General features: G+C 41.4%; 1 protein-coding gene across 3 annotated transcripts in view; it reads left to right on the forward strand.

The window, feature by feature from the left end:
• The window catches only part of aplf (aprataxin and PNKP like factor), a 55,426-nt gene that overhangs the window by 8,952 nt on the left and 21,043 nt on the right, over window positions 1–25,431 (forward strand). For all 3 annotated transcript variants that reach the window (XM_068044293.1, XM_068044294.1, XM_068044295.1), the window contains 3 exons: window positions 642–802; window positions 3,635–3,848; window positions 6,645–6,774. In XM_068044293.1, the coding sequence (XP_067900394.1) occupies window positions 642–802; window positions 3,635–3,848; window positions 6,645–6,774 (505 nt within the window). The remainder of the gene's footprint in view (window positions 1–641; window positions 803–3,634; window positions 3,849–6,644; window positions 6,775–25,431) is intronic.

Here is a 25,431-nt window from a genome sequence, read left to right on the forward strand (position 1 = left end):
ATTGTGGAGCTGGAGGAGATTATAGTGGTAGGAAGGGGCGAGGCCATGAAGAGATTCGAAAACAAGGGTGAGCATTTTAAAATCGAGGCGTTGCTTAACCAGGAGCAGCTGAGGGTCAGTGAACACAGGGTTGCTGGGTGAACAAGACTTGGTGTGAGTTATGACACAGTCAACAGGTTCTAGATGGCCTCAAGTTTACATTACAATAGTGACTACACTTCAAAACTACTTCATTGGCTGTAAAACATTTTGGAACATCCTGTGTTTGTGAAAGGCGCTATATAAATGCAAGTTTTTCTTTCTTTTCTCAAGTTTTTGTAGAGTAGAGCATGGGATGTCAGCCAGGAGTATGTTGGAATAGTCAAGTCTGGAGGGAACAAAGGCATGGGTGAAGGTTTCAGCAACAGATGAGCTGAGGCGGGGGGAGTTGGGCAATGCTACATACTGCTCAACTACTTTGCAGACCCCCGGAAAGTCTTTACAGATCCCTGGGGGTCCACGGATCCCATTTTGAGAAACCCTGCCTTATTTGACCATTTACTATTGTTATGATGTCAGTTGGCACCAGCTGTAAAGCTGATTGCAGTCAGTAGCTTTAGCGACATTAATGTGTTGGATATCTCTTGTTTTTTTTATTCCAGTTGCACACTAATCCATGCTTCTATCGGTCCTCAAGTGGAGACCAGTTTCTGCCCTTGGAGAAAGATAAATGGCACTGGCTGAACCCAGGAGACTCTTTTTCTTTGCTGCCCGACAAATATATATATAAAGTCATCTCCTCCAGCCTTGACCAGACTTTAAGGTGACTTTTCAATTCAGAAGCAAGCAAATAATTATATCTATGTGGTGTGGATTCATTCAACATTAATAGGATGATATTTTCATGGATAATGTAACCTTGTTACCTTTCTAATATTTGACTTCACATTCCAACATTATAAAGTTTAGAAAAGTAGTTTTTGATGAACATGCATTGTTTTTAAGTAGAGGTAAATCCATAAAATATGCAACTCGTTGAATAGTTTTGATCTTAAGCTACTTTTATATGAGAATTGATTGATGCTGTTTGCTTTGCAGTTGCTAATTTAACATGCAGATCTTTGCAAGTGGTAATGATTCACAATAAATCTATGGATGACTGTGCTTTAAACTGTCCTCCATATGCCCTGCGAATGCAAGATATACAACTGGGAAAATTCACTATTCTGATGTAAATCTTCTAGTCTCTCTAAACATCATCACTTAAGATGTTCCATCTCATATAGGGGATAAGAATACAAAATTATTCTGCTTCATAAAAAAGGAGACAGAGCAGACATTAAGAATTACTGATCCATCAGTCTATTGTCTCATTTGTACAAAATTCTAACTGGAATTACTCAAAATAGGAGAAAGACAACATTAGACGAACAACAACCAAGAGAACAGGTGGGGTTTAGGGAAGGATACTCTACAACAGACCATTTGCAGACAATGAACTAACTCATTGAGAAGGCAAATGAATATGAGAAGGCATTCAATTCAGTGGAACACAGATTTATTGATAGCTTTAAGGAAAACAGGAATAAATGAGAGATATGTGAAGATCGTAGAAGAACACAGATGCAACAACCAGAATACACATCGACAAAGATGTAACACAGACAAGGGATACATCTCACCATAAATATTCACATTAATGGAAAACATATTCAAGAAGAAACCCTTAGACAAGAGCAGATTAAATATTGATGGAGAAAAACCAACAGACTTAATGCTTTGCAGATGATGCACTAATTACTTCTTCTGTTAAAGACTTGGAAGTACACCTTAAAGACAGTAAAAATATTGGACTGAAAATGCACAAAGGCAAAACAAAGCATATGACGAACTTTAAGACAGAAGACACCATATGCATTGAAGACAAAGAAATTGAGTAAGTGACTGAATACAAATGTCTGGGCCAAACATTAAGGAAGCAGGATTGTACAAATGAAGAGGTACTGGGTAGGATTAGGGCAGGATGGAGTTGTTTCGGGAGATAGACTCATTACGTGTGATAAGAAAATACTACTGGCATTAAGGAGGAGAGTGTATGATCAGTGTGTGCTACCGACTATGACACATGGGGCGGAATCATGGACAACTACAAAATATACAGAACAAAAACTGTGTACAACTCAGAGAGCAATGGAAAGGCAAATGTTACACATCTGTATTCGTGATAAAATCAGGTATAGTGAAATACGCCAGAAAACCGGAGTTAAGGACATCATTCAGAAGATAAAAGATGCCAAATGGAGATGGGCTGGGTATGTTGATGGAAGAAATGATAACAGGTGGGTAAAAAGGCCAAAGGAGTGGCAGCCATGAACAGGAGATGAAAATGATGATGGAGAGATGACATAATATCATACCTAGGAACCACATGGGCAAGAACAGCAAGGGATAGAGATAAATGGAAAAGGCATGAGGAGGGTTACATCCTACAGTAGATGAACGCAGCCTAAATAATAATGATGATGAAAAATACTGTTCTTTTGTAGAAGTAAACTTAAAAATGCCTATGGGAAGTGTGATTCTTACAGTTCTTTTCTGGCCCAGAAAGATTTCCTTCCCATCCACCTCTTCCTTTCCTGCAGCATTAACCCTACTCTGCATCTACTTGTCCTAAAAGTTAGTGAAATTTATATTTAAAATTTGTCAAATGTATAACTTGGGTTGCTGTAAAACCACATGAATGTGCAGAAACCTTTGAAGTACAGAAATCACTTTTAGTGGTAAGTATAATCAATTATAAGTGGCAGAACAGTGCCCTTCAATAAGTAGCACATGAGAACATTCAATACCTACCTTGAGGAAAGTTTTGCTGTTTATTATAATCATTAAACATGAATTATTTTTAAACCTGTAAAGATTCTTTTCAATTGAGCTTTATCAGTCCATTATATTTTGCAATCAGGAGTTTCTTTCTGTTGAAACATTTAAATGGTCACACCAATTTGAACAGAACCATGAAAAGGAATTTAATTACACATGTTACACCAAAACTTGAAATTGGCTTATACACACCACTGAGTCAGTGGCGCTTGAGATTGCTTGGCCATGTGAGCCGCATGGAAGATGGCAGGATCCCCTAGGACACATTGTACAGCGAGCTCGCCACTGGTATCAGACCTACCGGCCGTCCATGTCTCCGCTTTAAAGACGTCTGCAAACGCGACATGAAGTCCTGTAACATTGATCACAAGTCATGGGAGTCAGTTGCCAACGATCGCCAGAGCTGGCTGGCGGGCAGCCATAAAGGCGGGGCTAAAGTGTGGCGAGTCGAAGATACTTAGCAGTTGGCAGGAAAATAGAAGCGCAAGGGGAGAGCCAACTGTGTAACAGCCCCGACAACCAATTTTTTCTGCAGCACCTGTGGAAGAGTCTGTCACTCTAGTATTGGCCTTTATAGCCACTTCAGGCGCTGCTCCACAAACCACTGACCACCTCCAGGCTCTTACCCATTGTCTCCCGAGACAAGGAGGCCAAAGAAGAAGAAGAAATTGGAATAGGAATTTTTATTAATGTGTACAAAATGTATTTTTTAATCAATATTTAAGTGAGGTACTGAAAATGTATTTATGCCATCTTTATAATTAATGCATTGCAGAAACAGTGATCAGTCAAGTTTTGAAGACATCACCGATGAGCACACTAATTCTCCAGGAAATTTGCATATGGGTAAAGGGGATGCCAACGAAGGCCCAGATATTTCTCAGGGTCACACAGTAAAACCCACTACGTCATCTGGGGCTGTGACAACAGATGATCATTCCAGAGAGCAATCCAGTGCATTTGAACCAAATAGCATTTTGCAGAACCCGGTAAGGATTGTGTAATTCGCAAACTTGCTGTTTAAAATTTAAACCAATTCATACTCTTTCAACCCCAGTCTAATATTGTGCCTGTTGAGTAAGGGCCTGTTAGATAACCTGGAATCTTCTGAGATTCAGACTGCCTTTTGAAGTTTACTGATAGTGACTGCTGTGGATTTTGACTTGGTCTGCAGGAAATTAGTGTAATCATATTAACTTTAAAGTGTCTAAATGTGTCCTGTGGAGGAAATAAAACTAGGTGCAGTATCACAGTAACATGCTTGCACTCTGTATTGTGATATTGAGTCATACAGGCCAGGAGAATCGAAGGTGCAATCTTTGGTTGATGCTGAAGTAGACTATCTAGTTTTGCCTGTCACAATTTGCCATGGCTCCCAGGCCAGGGAGAAGATAAAGTGAGTCAGGATTCTTAGTCCGGGTTGCTCTGTATTGATTTCTGCTGGAAGTTTGTGTGTGTGACTGAAAACAGGACTGGCTCCAGCTTTGAATTACCGATGCTAGGCTTGCACAAAAGGAACAGCGGCTTGGGTGCAATCCATCGTTCTTTTTAAAGAAATTGTCACTGAATGGTTCTGTTCTTAATTGATTTGCTATTTAATCTAACTCGAGTAACTTGATTACCATACAGCTTTGTTTAAAGAGATTATGGGCTGAATTTTGTTCTGACGATGGGGGTCCCAGCAGCGGGCCAGAAGGTGGGGAGAGAATCTACATAGCCCTCCGATGGACCCCCTGTTGCAATTCCACGGCGGGCAGGCAGTTAACTGCCTGCCATCCCTTTAAGGGACGAGCTCCTGCTTGCAAGAGCTGCTGGCCAATCAGAAGGCTGGCAGTTCTGCAGTACCAACAGCGCCACTGGTTACTAATATAAATGCTAAGACAGGTTGTGGCCGATCACTGGACCTAGTTACACTGAAGCACTTGTTTTAAAATCTAATTAGTAACATTTTAATTCAATCCTATCCTGTATTAGGTTTAATTTTTAAGAAGAAAAATACGAGCTGTCCTCGCTGTTCAGTGTTTTGGTGAATGTTTAGAGTCCTGGGCTGGGTTTAAACTACCAGAGTAAAAACAGACTTGCTAGAAATGCACAGGCAGTCAATCTGAAAGGGAAAGTAAGTAAATTATGGATGTAATCCTAAAATTACATATCTATTAGAACTGTCAGGTGGAAATACCTTATAAACCCAAATGATATTTCCTTGCCAGCAAAATAGGTATCCAAGTATTTGTGAAGTACTAATGTAGTTTATTGACCTAGCAAGGAATTAGTCACTTTCTACAGACTCTCAAGTGTGTTAGCCGTGCCTCAGTTGGTAGCACACTCACCTCTCAGTCGGACGATTCTGGATTCAAGTACTGAGGGAGTGATGCACTGTCTGAGGTGCTGTGCTTCAGGTGAGTTGTTAAACTGAGGTCCTCTCTGTCCTCTCAGATGGATGCAAAAGATCCCATGGCACTATTTTTGAAGAAGAGCAGGGGAGTTCTCCCCAGTGTCCTGGCCAATATTTATCCCTCAATCAACATCACAAAAACAGATTATCTGGTCATTATCACATTGCTGTTTGTGGGAATTTGCTGTGTGCAAATTGGCTGCCACGTTTCTGACATTACAACAGTGACTACACTTCAAAAGTACTTCATTGGCTGTAAAGAACTTTGAGAAAGCACTGCAATGCCCTGTTGGATAGCCTTATATGGAAACTAAAGGTCTGCAAAGGAAACCCAACCGAGCCTGAATGCCGGACCCGGAAGTGCGACCTGACCCGACCCGAACCCAACATATGTCGTCGCGTCCCGTCAGATCAGGTAGCAGGCCTTTACCCATGTTCTGATGTATAGGTCTGCTACCGGACTCGACCCGACGGGTCGCAACAGCATGTGTCGGGTTCGGGTCGGGTTGCACTTACTGGTCCGGCATTCTGGCTCGGTCGGGTTTCCTTTGCAGACCTTAAACCTGGTGATTGTATAACGGGCTATATAAATGCAAGTCTTTTCTTTCTATCAAGAGTCTGGAGGACCACAGTATCGGTTATGCTGGTGGCTTTGGAAAGCATTCTTTGGTCTAGTTGGCCCTCTCCCTACTTAAGAACAGCAGATACTCACCACAAGCAGTTAGGATCTTTGCGTTAAACCTTCTGCATCCTGAAATTACTTCTGGATTTCTTAACATGAATATTTTCTATTATACAAAAACTATAGTGCATTGGGAAATTTGGTGGATTATGTATAGCGTCCACAAATATGCTGTTTGTTTTCAATTTTATGCCAACTAGCTGAAAGTTTTTTTCATGAAATATGGATTTAAGATCCTTGGAATTGAAGGACATGTCTGAAAGCTTTCTAATTATATTACAAAGATGCATTTTATTATTGCTTTTGGTTCTAGACTTTGCAACTTGATAATTCAATCAAGTTTTTAAATGCTTTTATTAAATAATCAAAGAGTCTTTTCGAACAATCTTTGAAAAAGGAAACATTCTGGGCTCTTCCAATGAATCAGCAAAGTCACCTAGTGAGCTGCTGAACCATATAGATAAGCTTACTCATCCGATGAAAGGAACTGAATTATCATCAGTACTTTCAGGTTGGTAGGTCAGGAAGAATAAATTGGTCACAATTTTAGGTCCTGAATTCTATGCAATGACTGGATAAATATCCAGTGAATATTGGGGTACTGTTGTGATCCCATATTGTAATTCCACTTGAGGCAAAATATTTAAATGGATCATGAGGCAGTCTAACCCGTCCTCTGCTAACCAAAGTAATCTTGTGTTTTTGTAGTCAAAGAGTGAGCAACTGAAGAATGGTCATGCACCTCAGAACCCGGTGCAGAGGAAAAGAATCTTGCCCGCTTGGATGCTGCAAGTTACAGCAGAAATACTAAGTACTTCATCTACAGTCAGTAAAAAAGGTAGGACTGCAGACTATTAAAGACACTTGTTGCAACAACAGTAAATAATTTTGATTAAATTCTATTTTGACAGAAGACTCTTTACTTAATACTTTTCTACCCAGAAATGTCCAGTATGGTTGCGAAATTGTGCACCACCTTTGTGGCCTGCAGATCTGAACTTCTGTTTGTACCAACATTTTTGTGTTGTCGGGTTGATGATTTCATATTGTCATTGCTGTTTCTCCAAGAAAAGCAATATCAAAGTGCAAAATTGCTGTAGGTTCTGCCATAACATTTTATTTTTTTAAACCGATTCAGAAACCCGCCTTTATGAGAGTCACAGTTTTAAAACTTCAACTTTTCTGGAAGATTCAAGTGATGTCCTCATCTGTCACTTGGATTGTATGTTACACTGAAGTGTCTTCTGCCCTCTCAGGTGCATGTAAAAGGTCCTGTAGCACTATTGAAAGAAAAGCAGGGAAATACTCCTAGTATGGAGACGAATATTTATCTCTCAACCAATGCTGCCAATTTATCCCATTGCTGCTTGGGGACTTATGGGGAAAATTAGCTGCTGCATTTCCCCACTTCACAATGGTGATTACTCTTCAAAGTACTTAATTGATTGAAACATTTTGAGACATCTTGAGGTCGTGAAAGGAGCTATATAAATTTAAATTCATTCTTTTGAGATCTGTGAATCATGTTTGATATGCAGATCCATTGGATTAGGAGCAGCTTAAAATATTCTGTTGGTGCTGCCTTTAACTACTTGTGTCTTATGAAGTCACTTGATGGCTTTCTGAATGGATGAAGTTATAAATGACCGTTGATGCAAGATTAGGTCTAGAATTGCCTGTTTGTCATAGATGGTGTGTACTAGAGTCCCATATTTATATATTGTATTTATTCTTGTGATGTGAGAGGCTCTGACAAGCTTTGTGTTTACTGCCTATCGTTAACTGCCCTGTGAAGTTGGTGGTGGGTCCTCTCGAACTGCAGCAGTTTGATAGGTCACATCAAGAGGCAGCTATAATAATAACAACAATAACTTGTATTTATATAGCGCCTTTAACATAATAAAATACCCCAAGGTGCTTCACAGGAGGACTTTAAAGCAAGATTTAACACTGAGCCGCATAAGGAGATATTCGGGCAGATGACCAAAAGCTTGGTCAACGAGGTAGGTTTTAAGGACCTTCCAAGGAGGAGAGGTTTAAGGAGGGAACACCAGAGCTTCAAGTCTGGGCAGCTGAAGGAATAGCTGCCAGTGGTGGAGTGACTAAAATCAGAGATGCTCAAGAGGCCAGAATTAGAAGAGTGCAGATATCTTTGAGGCTTGTGGTGCTGGAGGAGATTACAGAAATGGGGAGGGATGAGGTCATGGAGGGATTTGAAAACAAGGATGCAAATTTTAAAATCAAGGCGTTGTTTGACTGGGAGGCATCGCAGATCAACAAGCACAGGGGTGATGAGTGAACAGGACTTGATGCGAATTAGGATAGGGTCAGCAGAGTTTTGGATAACCTGAAGTTTATGGAGGGTAGAAAGTGGGAGCTCGGCCAGAAATGCATTGGGATAGTCAGGTCTAGGGGGAGCAGTGGCTGAATAAAAGTTTCAGCAGCAGATGAGCTGAGGCAGGGGTGGTGTCAGATGATGTTACGGAGGTGGAAATAGGCAGTCTTGGTGATGGCGCAAATATGTGGTCAGAAGCTCGTCTCCGGGTCAAATATGACACCAAGATTGTGAACAGTCTGGTTCGACCTCAGACAATTGCCAAGGAGAGGGATGGAGTTGATAGCTAGGGTGAAGAGTTTGGAGTGGGGACAAAAGATAATGGCGTCAGCCTTCCCAATATTTAATTGAAGGAAATTACTGCTCATCCAGTACTGGATGTCAGGCAAGCAATCTGATAATTCAGAGACAAAGGAGGCGTTCAGAGAGGTGGTGATGAGGTAGATCTGGGTGTCATCAGCATACATCTGAAAACTGACACCGTGTTCTTAGATGATGTCGCCGAGGGGCAGGATGTAAATGAGAAATAGGGGATCAGGGATAGATCCTTGGGGGACACCAGAGATAACACTACGGGAGTAGGAAGAGAAGCCATTGCAGCTGATTTTCTGGCTATAATTAGATAAGAATTAAACCCAAGAGTCAACCATATCGGTGTGGGATTGGAGTCACATATACTCCTTCCCCAAAGGACATTAGTGAACCTTTTTACTCAAGCCAGCTGTTATTTCCAGTTCTTTTTTTCAAAAAAAAACTGAACTCAAGTTCTCTGGACTATTAGCTCAGGCCTCTGGCATGTTAGTGCATTAACGTAACCACTATAGTATTTTCCGTATCAATTAATATTAATTAAAATTTGACTGCTACTTTTGCTTGTAGAATTGTATTTCAGGCAGAGTTACTATCTAAAACTCTGTTCTTTGTCTTTGTACATACAAATGCAGTTAATTATGAATTTTTGAAACCGGATTATTTGGGTTGTTGGAAATTTAGATCTGCTGCAGGTATCTTTTTGGGTACAATGGCATCAGTTATTCCTGCAAGCAGTTTGAGTATCTTCTATTTGCATATGTATAACTGATGCATTGCCTGATGTGGTAAATACAGATTCAGTAGTAGCCTTCAAAAGAGAATTGGACAAATACTTGAAGGAAAAAAAAATTGCATGGATATGGGGAAAGTCAGGGAGTGGGACTATGGGACTGCTCTTCGAAAGAGCCAGCCAGACTTGATGGACCGAATGGCTGCCTTCTGCGCTGTACTATTCTGATTCTGTGATTCAATCTCTCTAAGGTGAACCAAGGAAACATTTAGTTATGGCCAGCTGCTATTTTTTACCTTAAGGCCATCATACTGAACAACTGTTATGACTGAACTCACTCACTCAGTTCAATCTGTACAATAATAGTCAAAAATAAAGAATGTACAATGCTCGTCTGCATCAGTAGGTCATCAAGGTGGTTTATAACTGTCCTCTGATATTTCTAACCTTTTTGCCTCAGTGAAAGCCCTCTTTAATAACAAAAACAAGAAATGCTGGATTCACTCAGCAGGTCTGGCAGCATCTGTGGAAAGAGAAGCAGAGTTAACGTTTCGGGTCAGTGACCCTTCTTCGGAACTGACAAATATTAGAAAAGTCACAGATTATAAACAAGTGAGGTGGGGGTTGGGCAAGAGATAACAAAGGAGAAGGTGCAGATTGGACCAGGCCACATAGCTGACCAAAAGGTCACGGAGCAAAGGCAAACAATATGTTAATGGTGTTTTGAAAGACAAAGCATTAGTACAGATTAGGTGTGAATATACTGAATATAGAACATCAGCAAGTGCAAACCTGAAGAAAAACAACCTGAAAAAAAACAGTGGGTAAGCAAACTGAACAAACTAAGATGAAATGAAATAAATGCAAAAAATGTAAAAAGGAATGCAAAAAAAAGGAAGAAAAAATAACTAAAAATGACTAAAAATGAAAGTAAAGTGGGGGGCTGTCATGCTCTGAAATTATTGAACTCAATGTTCAGTCCGGCAGGCTGTAGTGTGCCTAATCGGTAGATGAGATGCTGTTCCTCGAGCTTGCGTTGATGTTCACTGGAACACTGCAGCAATCCCAGGACAGAGATGTGAGCATGAGAGCAGGGGGGAGTGTTGAAATGGCAAGCAACCGGAAGCTCAGGGTCCTGCTTGCGGACTGAGCGGAGATGTCCCTCTTTAATAATGCTGACTGTCCTTGTAGGCTTTCCTTTTGTAAAAGCTTCTCTTTCTCTGCCCACCTGTATGCTAGCTTTTGTCATTATTACTTCTTGCTGCTCATAGCCAGACATGGATTAATTTATTTTCTTTATTCCAAATTCTAAATTTGAGGTCTTTATCTGCTCTCGTGGTGCATCTTTCCGTGTTGCAGTTTCTGCTGTTTATTACTTAAAAAATAACATAGTTGGCAATTTTCCAATGGATTAAAAACAAATCACTTGATTTAAAATGCAGTGCTATTGAATGTTTTTATTTATCCTCAGGACATGTTGCTGGAAAGGAGGCATTTATTGTTCATCCCTGGTTCCCCTAAAAAGGTGGCGGTGGGTGTTTGTTTTGGAACTACCGCAATCCTTGGTTTTGCACAATGGTATTAGGTAAGGAATTCCAGGATTTTCCCCCAGCGATGGTGAAGGAATGATGTATGTCCAAATCAGGATGGTGTGTGAGTTGGAGGGAAATAGGCCATGATGTTCCCATGATAGTGCCATTCTCGTCCTTGGAGGTGTTGTTAAAGTGAGATCGGTGAGTTGCTGCAGTTTCCTGTAGATTGTACATACAGCAGCACAGTGCACCAGTGGTAGGAGGGGTGAATAGATTACAATTGATATCCTGTGGTGCTGCATATTTATCTGTTTAAAATGCCCAGTCTATATGCTGTGTGTTTTTCCCCCCCCTTTGTTGGCATTGGATGGCAGGGAATTGTGAATAGACACATTTCGCTAAGAGTTTGAAGAAAAGTAAGCGAGCATTTGAATTGCATAGAATTACATGGAATTTACAGCACAGAAACAGGCCATTCAGCCCAGACTGCTAGTGTTTATACTCCACATGAGCCTCCTCCCACTTATCTTCATTTTACCCTGTCAACATACCCTTCTATTCCTTTCTCCCTCATGTATTTATCTAGCTTCCCCTTAAATTCAACTACATGGTTATATTCCTATTAAAGCTTGGCTTGGGTATAAAATTAAAATCCTACCCAAGCCCAAGTCCTTTAATTTTTTTTTCACGCCTGACCCGACACGAATATCCTTCATCCGTTCCGGCAGCAGGGTATTCCTGCAGATGGAGTTGTGGGGAATCATGGGTAAGCCTGATCCCATGACTTCCTGGAAGCAGCACTGTCCAGCCCAACCCAACCTGAGCCCGAATGCTGGACTAGGAATATAGACCCAACCCGAACCCGACACATGTAGTCGGGTCTAGTCGGCTTTGGGTTGGGTAGCCGGGATTTAATTCCTATGAACCCTCATCTGTCACTGGCCCAGATACTTAGTTATTTAATATAATTCGTTTTCTAGATCCCCTGTTAACCATTTCAGATTCTGTCCCCCACCTCCTTTAATTTACACCTGAGCTTCTAAATCCATGCCAAGAATTAAATTGGAACCAGTCAGGATTCCAGCAGCAATCCCATTCAGTATACCCTCTTTCCCCCCCCCCCCCCCATGATGATATTCCACTTGCTAGTTAGTTTCTTAGGCAGGATCTTTCCATTCTTAAGTCTTTTTGCAATTTATGTGATTGTTTTTTTTATCATCCACATAATCTGAAGTTTATTCCTGGCAATCAATTCCTTGTGAAACTGTCAGGTTTGTAGTTGCCTGTATATATTTTGTCAGCTTTTATAAAATAGATATCCAATTAGCTAGTTTTCCGATCTAGTGGGATGTCCTTCACATTCATCAACTCATTCATAATGACTAGTATGACCTCACAAATTCCATCCATTGTCTCTCTCAATAACTTGTGATAATTACTATTAATCCTTGAGGATTTATCTATTTTGAGCCCTTTAGTCTGTCCAGAATCTCCATTTCCTTCTTTCCAAGATGGTTGGACTATCAGTGGTTATGGACTAATGGAAAGCTGATTGGCTACTTATTTTTATTATCCCCAGGCTGTCCCCAGTGGCAGGAAGTATTTCCTCTGATCCCCAAATAGCAACATTTCTCTGAATTTGTCTTGTTACCAGTCTGTGGAGATTGACAACTGTCTTTAAAGTATGCAATCCTTGAAGGATTGTGAGACTGAATCCAGTCATATAGTATCAGGTGACTCAAGCTATGACACAGCTTGATTGCATAACTAAATCTATCCTGTATGTCAGTTCAACGGTACCCACCTTTCCCTGTGTATCGGTGAAGCATTCTTTTCCAGAATACGATTGGGCATCAGTGGTGTTCCTTGGCAGCACATTCTGGGTAAAATGCACGACTGCCAATCAGTTAGACCGAAACCATTAATATAAAGTATTTGCCTAGAAGAGGTATTTGTGAATTTATGAATACTTGAGGATAAGGCCATTGTCCTGATGATATATGAAAAAAAATCATGCAATTTTCAGTTAAAAATCCTGGTGTTCAGTGGCATTTCTGTGGATGATTCTACTTGACAACTCAGGGTCATTGTTTTATTACCCGCTTGTGAAAAATCTTTATTTCATTACGTAATCAAAATGAAATTGAGGGTAATATTTTGATTATAATCTGTATTAATTTTCTTTTATTTTGGCTGTGGCTTATTGAAGTGATTCCAAGTTGCTGTTCTTCGTTGACTTTTTTTGCAGTGATTTTACTTCAATTATTTTTTTATCTTAGCAATTAGATTTAGGAAAGCATCCCAGTAGAGTTTCCTGACAAACGCTTGAGTATCAATCTGAAATGCTCCTGATGCATTTTACATTATTTTGACACAAGCCTCTTTATTTTTGTTGCTTATCTCCATGTTGTAATATTAAATAGTCTGTTGAATCTTCTACAGCTTCTTTAGATAGTTGTATTAAATAGAGACAATAAAAATAAAGCATTGAGCAACGGAAAATCCTCTGAGGATTTTCGTCACTATTATGTTTGGATTTTATCATAAGTTTACATGCTTAAACCAGAACTCCCTACTTACATTTAGAGCATGAGCTTCTACAGCTGCACTTCCTCATTGTGTATCTATCCAAAAAGTAGATGCGGAGTTCCAAGGATGAAATTTCACATCCTGTGTTTCTTCCCTGTAGCATTCTCTCCCAGATACTGTTAGTACTTCGAACTGTGTCTCCTCTGCAGAGCTATTTAAACTCTTCTAACCATCACTTGCTAAACCAGGGTTACTGAAGTATACACAAGGCCATGGCAAGTGTGTGACTTGCCCATTGAAACCTTGGTACAATTTGTGTGGGGGGTTTTCGCAATTTAGAATGGTGATTTTAATACATTCCAATTATTATTTTAAAATATATTGAGACCACAAATGACTTTTTTAAATCACAAGTTCAGATCTTTTCCTTTCTCCATGTGGTGAAGTTGTTGGCAGTGGGGGGGGAACCGGAGTGGAGTGCTTATCATTCATTACATTAAGTCGCAATTCTTCCTGATGTGGTCAATCTTTACAAATGCTTAGGTGGGTCATCACATGGGGATACTGTATCTTTTTTTTTAAAATGAAGATTCTCGCAATGATTCAGTGAGTAGCTACTCCATGTAAACTAAACTAGAAAGATACAAGACTTGGGCTGGATGGGTTGATCTGAGCTGGAGCAGTCAGACAGACTCTGGCTAGAATTTTACACTCCCCCCACACCCCCCAGGAGCTGGCTGGAGGTGGGGGGTGCTGTTCCTGTTGCCAACCTGCCTCCGGAGGAGGTGGAAAATGGCTCGCCTACCCTAGGCCATTTGAGGCCCTTAAGAGCAATTAATTGCCACTTAAGGGCCTCCTCCTGCTGCAGCGGCAGATGAGCACCTCGCCAGCTGAGGGCGGTAATACCTGGTCGAGTCCCCTGTGCCCCCTGGAGAGTAACCCACCCCGCTGGACCATCTGTCACTTTCGGACCACCTACTCTCGATCGACCCCCTTGGCGAGGCCCCACACACTTACCTCCATTCCGGGCCTACTCCATCTTGCTGGTCCTGGCTGGGTGCAGTCCCAGCAGTGGCCACCGCTCCCGGTGGTGCTGCTGAGCCTGCGGAGCTGTCGGCCCACTGATAGGCAGGCAGCTGTCTCAGGTGGGACTTCCTGCCTCAGAGAGGCAAAGTCCTGACCGAGACCAATTAAGGGCCTGGGCCACATACAATAGCAGCATGGCTTCCAGGCCTGGTGGACGGGGCTTCTCCCCCAACTTTTCAGCCGGTGGGCCTCGAGAAGGTGGTGGTGAACTTCAGTTAGGGATGGGCAATAAATGCTGGCCTAGCCAGCGATGCCCACATCCCACGAACAAATAAAAAACTGCTTGTGTGTGGATGTTGGGCAGGATAGAATGCAATACCTCATAATTATAGTCTGTTGGCACTCATTGCCTCATGAATATAATGACCACTCTGGCAAACTGCTGAGGGGAGAGCACAATGGGGTTGCTGACTGGTTTTCATAGAACCATATTCCAGAATGGAATTAATATCTCCAGCAGTGGGGGAAAGAGGTAAGTAGCAAGGAAAAAAATGCACCATTTTTCTGCCAATTTGATCAGTTGTACAGTAAGTCTTGTTGCTATAAATTCTTAAGGGCCTAGTTTCCCACTGCTATTTTAATAGTCATTAATTCATTTAGTTAAAAATAAATGATTTAAGGACTTTGTTAAAAATAACATAGAAAAAACTGTTACCCAAATGGGTTAATCATTGTGCTGCCACAAGAAATTAAATCCCTTAGTTCTAATTTCCTTGTCAGCTGGAACAGTTTTTCTGCTACTTACATAAACAGAGAAAAAATTTACTGTGTAAATAATTTTTATCTAATGTAAACGAGTGTAGTTATCTACTCATGGTTCCTCGTTCTAGAATTAATTCTTTTGAAACTGCACACAATATTGCAAATTGGGCCTCACTAGTGTCTTCTCTAAGTGTGGAATAGCTTCTTTTGATTTGTAGTCAGATGTCTTCAGGATGTTTCTCTATTATTTGATTTTTTAATTTCTTCCGCTGTAAGGAAAGATTTGATTAATATGCACAGATGTTTAGGTTCTTACATAGACAATTTTTTATCGATAGTTGAATAGATAGTTTTATGTAGATGGTAGTTTTCTGAGAGAACAAATACTCCATAAACTAAACATTATTAGTAAATTTGGTGGTTAATTGTATCCATTTGTTTAGGAGTTTAGGAAGGCAGAACCCATACTACTTGTTCCTGGGTCAAGATGTAGAAGCTTCCTCTTAAAATTACAGTTAAGGCTGCTACCTGGAGCAATTTACATGCTTTTGCCAATATTTTCTTTATCAACAGCTCATGGTGAAAACTCTGTGGAGCTGCAGTGCTCCATGCTATTCTGCACATTCAGAGTCCTGTCAGCAATCTGTGCTTTGGTATAGTTCCAATTATGAAAGTTAATGAGTGAGGAAGCATGTTGAATTAGTTCCAAATGGCTGGTCCTCAGTCTTTGAAAGAAGTTCACATTCGACACAAAGGCTACTTCCAACTCTCTTTCCAGCTTACTGTTTGTATTTTAGTTTTATTGTCTGGCACTTGCAGTTATGGCCCTGGTGCTGCCTTTTAAAAGAACTAACAATGTGGTTCAAAACAAACCCTTGGATATAATGGAAGGAGGGGGAGAATTGGAAAATTAAAATGGCAACATACAATGTGAATTTCTTAAAAGACAGCGCCACTAGCTTATCCCCAAAAATAGATGTCCATAATTTATATTTGTGCATGACTGTTGAAACAGCGAGGGAAACCTGTAAGTAGGTAATTTCCCCCATTTTCTGTTGACATGTCATTTTCACTGTTCTAAAAATGAAGCTTTTTTTAATATAAAAAAAGAATAGTTGAAGTGGCTTTGGCCAGTTTTTGGATCGATTCAGCTGTTAGAATACCATATTGCCAAAGCTTAGATACCTCCACAGGTACCATATTCGAATCTCCTGTAGCACCAACTTTTGCAGTGAAAGTTTTGTGGAAATATGCTAGTTTTATAATCCATTTTTTTCACATTTTCATAGTGCTCCCCCCATGTTCAGTGATCAAGCAGTGTAATTTTCATTGGCTCTGTACATACAGTACCTAAAAGATTCTGTGCTTTTTCCACTGTCAACATGAGCGGCAGTAGGCCATTAGCCCCTTGAGCCTGCTCCACCATACAATAAGATCATGGCTGAATTTCTACTTCAACTCCACTTTTCTGCACTATCTCCATATCCCTTGATTCCTTTTGTATCCAGAGATCTATTGATCACAGCCTTGAATGTACTGATCGACAGCTCTCTGTGGTAGAGAATTCCAAAGATTCACAACCATCTGAGTGAAGAAACTTCTCATCTCAGCCCTTAGTTCTAGACTCTCTAGCCCAAGGGAAACAGCCTCAAGGGATTGGATTTTAAGAGCTCACCGCCAATCTTAGCAGCAAGCTCAGAAAACGTTGGCTCGCCCATGCAGACTGCACGCCAAAGAGCCACTGCAATCTAGTCGCGTGGCGGCTCATTTAAATGGCCAGGGGGTCCGGCGCCACCCCCCCAAATCACGTGGAGGGGGCAGGTTGTCCGTTGTCAACAATGATGTCAGCTGCCTGTGCGCAGGCTCTGGCGCTGTTTTTAAAGGGCACATTTAAATTTTTAAACAAATAACCCCCTCCCCTGCCCCCACCCAAAATTAAATAAATACATTTATTATTGTTCATGAATTTATTAATTACGTATAAATTTCTAACACCCCTTTCCCACCCTCCCCCAATAACAATTACAGTAACCATTTTCCCTCTGCCCCCCCCCCCCCCCCAAAACACTTACCTTTTACATCTGACCTTCCTCCCGCCCCCAAACGGCACAAAATTTAAAGGTCAGCCCTTCTCACCATCCCCTTGCATCCATTGCATTTATTTGAACCCCCCCCCCCCCCCCCCCGCACTGAAAATCGTACCTCCTCTCCCCTCCCCACCAGTGTGGTGCTGTGTATCCCCGGATGGGGATTTGAAGGTGCGGGAGTGCCAGCCGCCATGCCGGAGATCATGGCGGGCGCTCATGTTCACAGGTAAGTCTATTTAAATGTATTTATTTTATTGATTTGAATATTTTAATTGAGGTCCTGTTGCCCAGTGGCGGGAGATCCACCACGGAGCCTCGCTGCTACCAAGAGGATCGGGCCGGGCCCTCACAGCATTAAGGTCTGTGGCGGGTCTCATCCGGAACCATCTTCAGGCCCCCCCGCCATGGAACTCGATGACTGGGGGAGAACAAAATCCAGCCCAAGGTATCTGCCAAGCCCTCCAAGAATTTGATACTTTTCAATGAGTTCACCTCTCATTCTTCCAAGCTCCAGAGATTGAAGGTCCACAATATCAGTATGTGTCTTTTTTTTTTAAACCTTGAAAATCCTTGTTGAAATTCCTGTTTTTATTTGAATGCTTTGATCAAGAAGCCTCTGATTGCATGAGGCCACAACCTGCCAGTGCCAGAGAGAAAATGGTGCAGTGAATTGCAGGCATAAAAGGATAGCTGTGGGGGAAAAATACCACCAATTAACTCTGATCTTTGAGAGGGGCTAAAGCTTTCAAGTAAAAACATGAATAAATTTACATCAGACACAATAGGGAATGTTCTAGGTCATTTTAATCACTTCAACCTACATTTGTATAGTGCAATTAGCATAGAGGTGTAATCAGAGAAAAATTGACGCCAAGGCAAAGAAGACGATATTAGGAGGAGTCAAAGAGATGCATTTTAAAGGAGGTGATGGAAATGGAGTGGTGAAGACGTTTTCAGAGAACATTCCAGAGCTTAGGGTCTGGACAGCTGTAGACTTGGCTACCATTGGTAGGATAAAGGGATAAGAGGCCATAGTTTGAGGAGCGCAGAATTCTTGGAAGATTGCAAGGCTGGAGAAGGTTACAAAGATGGGGAGAGATGAGGCATTAGGACCTGGGAACCAATGTGAAAGGTGAGTGGGACTAGGTCTATGATGGGAAATGGGCACAGACTTGTGCATGAGCTGAAGTTTACGGAGGGTGAAGGTTGGGAGGCCAGGAGAGCATTGAAATGGTTGAGTCTTATGACCAGGCATAGATGAGGGTTTCTGTAGCAGATGTGTTGAGGCAGGGCCAGAGATGGATAATATTAGCGGTGGATGTAAGTGGTCTTTATGATGTGTAAGATATAGGGTCAGAGGCTCAGCCCATGGTCAAAAAGGACACTGAAGTTGCAAGTCGTCTGCTTCTACCTGAGATGGTGGTTGAGGAGAAAATGGAATTGGAAGTGAAGGTATGGCGATGGTGGCATGGTGAATGAATTTCCCCCCGCCCCCATAGTCTTTCGCGTATCGCTGCTTCGCCTGCCCCCAAGGAATCAATGTAAGCAAGCGAATTTCTCCCGCAATGGCTTCAGTCTTTCCAGGTTTTTAACTGGGGGAATTGTGGCTCACCCAGGACTGGATGTCAGACAAGTAGTCTGGGGTCAAGAGAGAATTGGGAATGGGCTCTTAAAATTGCACTTCCAACTTTTTAATATTAGCAACAGAGTAGAAATAGTTAAGATATGGAGCATTATGACTTGTAGTTAAAACCTCCAGATTTTTCTGGAACATAGTCGAGTTTATCCCGTGCTTGGAATATCCAGTGAAGTTAAGCCGTATAAAGCCCACGGAGAAAAGCATGCAGACAAGTCTTGCATGCTGATAGGTCTTGCCTGAGCCAGGGATGACAACATTGTGGGCTTGACTAGGTGCTTCATTTTATTTTCCTAGGTTACTTTGGGTCTCCTTTTTCTTCTGGGTGTGTGTATCTCCAATAATAATGCTGTGATCTGTGTTCTGTAGGGTAACAATTCGCAACTGTCCAAGATCATATGCACTGAGCACACCTTGTAGATCAGGAAATAGTCCTTTTGTAGCAGTTGGTACATATCATTTTGCAATGTTTGTGCCTTTACAGATACAGTTGGAGAACCTTCAATTACATAATTGAGAAATGTATCTTGTGAGAGGAGGGGTGTAGCAGTTCCAGAATCAGGGAACAGGTGGAGCTGAGGCTGGAGCCACGTATCAAACGTAGAGGGGGAGGGAGAGTGGTTTGAACAGGTTTTAGTTTAGTTTAGTTTAGAGATACAGCACTGAAACAGGCCCTTCGGCCCATCAAGTCTGTGCCGACCATCAACTACCCATTTATACTAATCCTACACTAATTCCATATTCCTACCACATCCCCACCTGTCCCTATATTTCCCTACCACCTACCTATACTAGGGGCAATTTATAATGGCCAATTAACCTATCAACCTGCAAGTCTTTGGCATGTGGGAGGAAACCAGAGCACCCGGAGGAAACCCACGCAGACACAGGGAGAACTTGCAAACTCCACACAGGCAGTACCCAGAATTGAACCCGGGCCGCTGGAGCTGTGAGGCTGCGGTGCTAACCACTGCGCCACTGTGTCGTGGGTATTTTTCCCCCATTAGTTCTAAAAGCACAGAACATTTCCAATTGCTCTTTGGGAGTAAACAATCCAAAAACGAAATGAATGTAGAAGGGGAAATCATCTATGGCAGATAATGGAAACTGGTTTATCGTATTTTCATACGTCGTGACACACGTTTCATGGTAATAATACGCTCTCTTGCTTTAGTGCTCAAGATGGCATCTTATCCTCAAAGGACTTTAGATTTCATATGCATGCTGAGATTGAGTATGTGACTCTTTGTGCAAGTAGAAATTCTGAATTTAGTTTGTTGTTGGCTGTGTAACTCCCTTGACCTCAGCAACAGATGGGATTAAACGTAGTGAAGGATAACTTTTTTTTTAAATTATCTCGTTTGACACCTTCTGTCCTGAAGTTACTGACTCTTGTTGCAATAGGGGTATCATGGGCACCTGTCCTCCTCTGTCCTGTCGCCCAGGTGGCCACTCATAATATGTGAGAGTAAACATTTAATGTAGTTAAGGCAATCAATCACGCAAAGCATCACAGTGAAACCCAATATTGTCACCACCCCAGTGTTGATGTGCACTTTGAAGAGGTGGATTGGAAATGGATCTAATTTTTAAACGGTTTCCAGGATTCCTTTGCTTTTATCCTTAATAAAAGAGCCTATTCTGTTTCCTTGAATGTTAAAAAGGGGGGGAAACTTTTTTTCCATAGCACTCTACAATTAATTGATGCACTCGTAACTTATTGTTTCAATGTGTGTTAGTTTTGGCATCAATTCTTGAATGAGTTCTTGTCTGCGGTTACAAATCATTAAGATGATACGTGGCTTGATGTTTGAGTACTCTTTCAGATTTTTTTAAAGTGCAATATAGAATTTTCTTTCGGTAAAACTGAAGGGTAATTAATCTTTAAAGCCATTAAACTGACAAAATTTGGAGCCTTTAATTAAATATACTTTGCATGTATACATTTGAGTATATGGTGGGGGTGAATGTTTGACAAGTTGGTGTGTTTGAGCATCGGTGCTGAAGTGCTGAAAGTTGCCTTGCATTTCTCCCCTTTATAGTTTTGAAAATCTCTTAAACACAGACACATAACTGTTGCAACAAAAGTAAAGTTGTTTAACCTCTTGTAAAAATAGGAGTTTTGTTATGGAGCTTTATCTGCTGTTAGTTGGCTTTTGTTCATTGCATCAGCTCAGTTTAAATAGTGAAATGAAGGATTTTTTTGAATAGGTTTTCCCATCCTGATTTTCAGTATCACTTTGATAATATAAGGAATATAGAATAGACTTATCAAATTTGCTTTATAATTCTTTAAATCATATAAACTTTCATTAAAGTACATTTCAGATTTTGTTCTCTCTTAAATATTTGAAAACTCTTAAATTATGTTCCTGGTGGAAACTCCCATGAAAAGTTGTCTTGTGTCCATTCTGTTGGATGTTGGTGTCATCGTCTTCGACAGACTAACAAACTTCAATATAGGATATCTATAATGAAGGCTGTGAGCTTTTCTAATCAAGTCAAATAACATTACATCACATCACCAATGAGCACTACAGGTACTAGTGAATAATGTTGCCAGATGTAACTAATGTGGATTTTAGGTATATTAGTGCTTTTTAGATGAGGGATGTCATTGGGGTGTGCAACAAATTTCTCAAATTAGACACCTATTCCAGTGATGATATAGAACAGGAAGCAGCAATATAAAGACCAGTTGACTCTGTACTCAGCATCTTAACCTCAATCTTAGACGTGTATCCCACTATACCAGTGTGACATGTCCATTTCCCATTTCAGACATCCTTATTTTAAGTGAACGTATCGATCTATGCTGTGAATCCTTAGCCACTAGAAATTGTGTTGAGCCCTCCCAATCTGATTTCACACAGAGCGCTTATAGCCAGTAGACAGAAGGTTTTCACTCTATCTCTGGGTTATTTAAAAAAAAAACGATCTGAAATTTGCATTGGTTACTATTGTGTTTGGCATGATTCTTGGGTGAAAATTAATTTAGCAATTTTTTAGGCTGATGGTATGGCTTTGAAATTCATCAGCATATTAAAATATTTTAATTACCTTCCAATAGCTTTTGAGTTAAATGCTTATGTAGTACTGAGCTGTACAGACCAGAGTTCCAGTTTGCAACCTGGTCTGCACAGAGTTGGTTGATGTTGTGAGGGATATAATTTGGAGCGTGGAAACCATCCTCAGTAACTTAGCATTTGAAAGAAGAACAGTAAGTGATTATTCCTGGTCTTGATCTTCAAAGATGCACATAATCACATTTCCTTGAATGTAATGCCATTATACAGAAACACGTCACAAGAAGCTAATAGTACTAATCCTTCTAACAAAGGCTGAATCAATCCGCAAGAGTTTAAATGTTTTCTTCAGAATGTATTTTGATTTAGCTTAATCTGCAAGACGATTTGGAAGACACTTCCTGATGGCTGGACATTTTCTTCTTCATTCTTGGGATTTGGGTGTCACTGGCAAGGCCAGTATTTATTGACCTTCCTTGAGAATTTGGTGGTGGGCTACCTTCTTGAACCGCTGCAGTCCATGTGGTGAAGGTACGGCCACAACGCTGTCGGGTAAGAAGTTCCAAGATTTTGATCCAGCGACAATCAAGGAACGGCGATATACATCCAAATCACAAAGAGACAATTAGAGGTGGTTATGTTCCCCGTGCACCTGCTGCTTGTCCTAGGTAATGGAGATCATGGGGTTTTGGGGGTGCTGCCGAAGAAGTCTTGGTGACTTGCTAAAGTGCATCTTTGGCAGCATCTCAGTATTACATGCTGGTCTTTCCCTTCTTAAACCAGAAAAGGAGGCCCAGTGCCCATATAATGTTCAGTGGCATTACTAGCACCAAATCCGCCACCATCAACATCCTGGGGGCCACCATTGACCTGAAACTTAACTGGACAAGCCACTTAACTGCTGGTGACTACTAGAGCAGGTCAGAGGCTGGATGTTCTGCAACTAACTCTGATTCCCCAAAGTATCTCCACCACCTACAAGGCACAAGCCAAGCTCACACCTGAAGATTTTGAAGGTACCACTAGATGGCTGCTGGCATCAGTAGGACAGCACCATAGCAGCAGTCATTATCTGCAGAGTAGTGGGGAGAAAGCTTGAAAAGAAATTCTAATCAGCAAAGTAAATTATATAGTAGGAGAATAGTTCAGCATTGAAGTAATATATCAGTGTATAATAAATACAACCAATTGCTTTTTTATTTCTGTCCTTTATGGGTGAAAATATACCTGAATTTGTTCATTGACTGAAGCAGTTTGCCTCTGCTGAGCTCCAGTGAAAACATTTCCGCAGTGGAGAACAAAAGCATTTATGAATCTCTTGCCAGCAAATTAGCCTGGTTCAGATTTCTAAAATTTTCCTGGATAGGTTACAGTTTAGGGAGGAGTTTTTTGTGAAAAAAAAAATTTGTGAGACACATGGTACAAATATTTTGATCTGAAACCGTTAGCATAGCTTTCCATTTGCTTGGAATTTCTGGCATTTTATAAATATATAATCAAGGAATGTCTGTAAAAGAGATGAACCACAGTGAAGGTTTGAGATATTTGCTGGTCTTTGTTTTCAGAGCTTTACGTACTTGTATCATACATTGGTTTTCCCTGCTTACCTGGAAGTAACCAATCAGCAATGATATTGCAATGCTGAGCTGTTTTTTAAAAAAAAAATTGTCAAGAAGTAATCAATTCTGCTAAGTATAGAAGAAATGCATTCATGAGAAACCCTAAATGGAATCCAGCTGTGAGAACCATCATTCGGGCAAGTGATCATCTCTGGCATTGTCATTGTCTCTGGGGCTTTTTAAGTTAAATTGCAATAATCAGGAATCAAACTGGTCTACATGTGTTAAATGTTGGAGTTGATTGTTTCACCAGAGTGCATCACTTGCCAAAACCAAAACCATCTAAAACTTTTTGGCTGATTCTACCTAATCAAGCCAAGGAGCTTGCTTGCTATTTGGACAAACAAAACACTAGTCAATGTAGTTGTCCACTATCAAAAACTTGCATTTAAGCAGTGCCTTTAACAGTGAATGCCCCAAAACGTTTCAAAGAAGAAAGAATGAGGAGAAACAGGCACTAAGCAGTAGTAGAGGAAGAGTTGAAGTGATGGAAGGCATGTTCAAAGAGGTACATTTTAAGAAAGTTTTTGAAAGTGGAGAGGGAACTCGCAAATCACAGGTTTAGGGAGAGTTTCTTGCCGGGAAGGAGGGAGACAGCTGAAAGCAGCGCTACAGATGTTGGGGTGGTAGACATGAGTTAGGACTCATGGATGGAGGAGTTTGCAGCATTGGGGTAGGGTAAGGCTGCGGATGAATATGCACGTAAGGATGAAGGTTTTTGTTAGGGGGCAGGGAACCAATGAAGATCAGACAGGATAGCTATTAGGGCAAGTGATTTAGTGCCACACTACATCCCATGACAAATCCTGTGAATTTTTGCACTTACTGCGAGTATTAAGTGCCAGTTTATGAGTGGATACAATAGTAACTAGTCCTCTCTGCAACCAAAGTTTAGCTTTATGCTCCTTCAACTACTTGGGCTGAATTTTATGAGTGCATCCCGCGCGAATGCGCTGTCCCTGATCCCCCGTGATATTATGCGTGGGGGCTCGTTTAAATAGAGGGGGGGGCGGAGCAACTGCCCCCGATGACATAAGGGGGCCACCGCTGCATTCCTGGCAACGGCCTCTGGTGCCAACGCACAGGCGCCGGCACCCTTTTTAAAGGGCTTTAAGCCCTGAGCACACATTTAGATTTTTAAAGATAGACTGCACTTAATATATTTTTAATAAATAATTAGGAGATGGAGGCCCTTCCCCTATCTCCCTAATGGTCATTTCATTGCCCGAAATAACCATCCATTGATTTTACAAAGATCCGAACTTCCCCCCCACCCCCAACCTTCAATCTTTTGCCCTTCAACCACTTCCCACCATCCCCACATCCAATTAAAATTGATTTCCCTGGTCCTCCACCCCTCCTGCCCTGAAAATACTATTGCTCCCCCCTCCCCACCAGGTTCTTGTCCAGAACACCGTGCAGCGTTCCAAAGGCGAGTGGAACACGACTGACGGCTGTAATATCGGAGTGGGACGGCTGCCGTCTGCAGGTAAATTTGAATGTCGTTAGGGCTCATTTTAATATGGAGGTGAAGGGCCCGCCGCCTGTTGGCGGGGGAGGGGCCGCTCTGAGGTCCGCCTGCCGCCGGTAATATGCGGCGGGCCCTTCCTGACGTCGCGCGTCAAGGCGGGTCTCTCCCCGCAGCATTTTACTGGCCCCCGCGCCGCGACCTGTGACGTCGAGGGGCCGGTAAAATTGATCCCCTTGTCGTCATTGCATTCAAAATGGAGACAGCTTTGTCAGAACCAACTTTCATATTAAATTTATTCCTGTAGTCTTTCCCAATGGATATTTATGCATTATTTCATAGCCTATCAACATTGTAATTACAAACCATATTGTTTAATATTTGTGCTCATTTAAGTAGTAATATGGATCCCGAATTGAATTAAATTAATTTA

This window comes from Heterodontus francisci, chromosome 13 (genome assembly GCF_036365525.1).
Source record: "Heterodontus francisci isolate sHetFra1 chromosome 13, sHetFra1.hap1, whole genome shotgun sequence".
In the NCBI taxonomy this organism is placed as follows: domain Eukaryota; kingdom Metazoa; phylum Chordata; class Chondrichthyes; order Heterodontiformes; family Heterodontidae; genus Heterodontus; species Heterodontus francisci.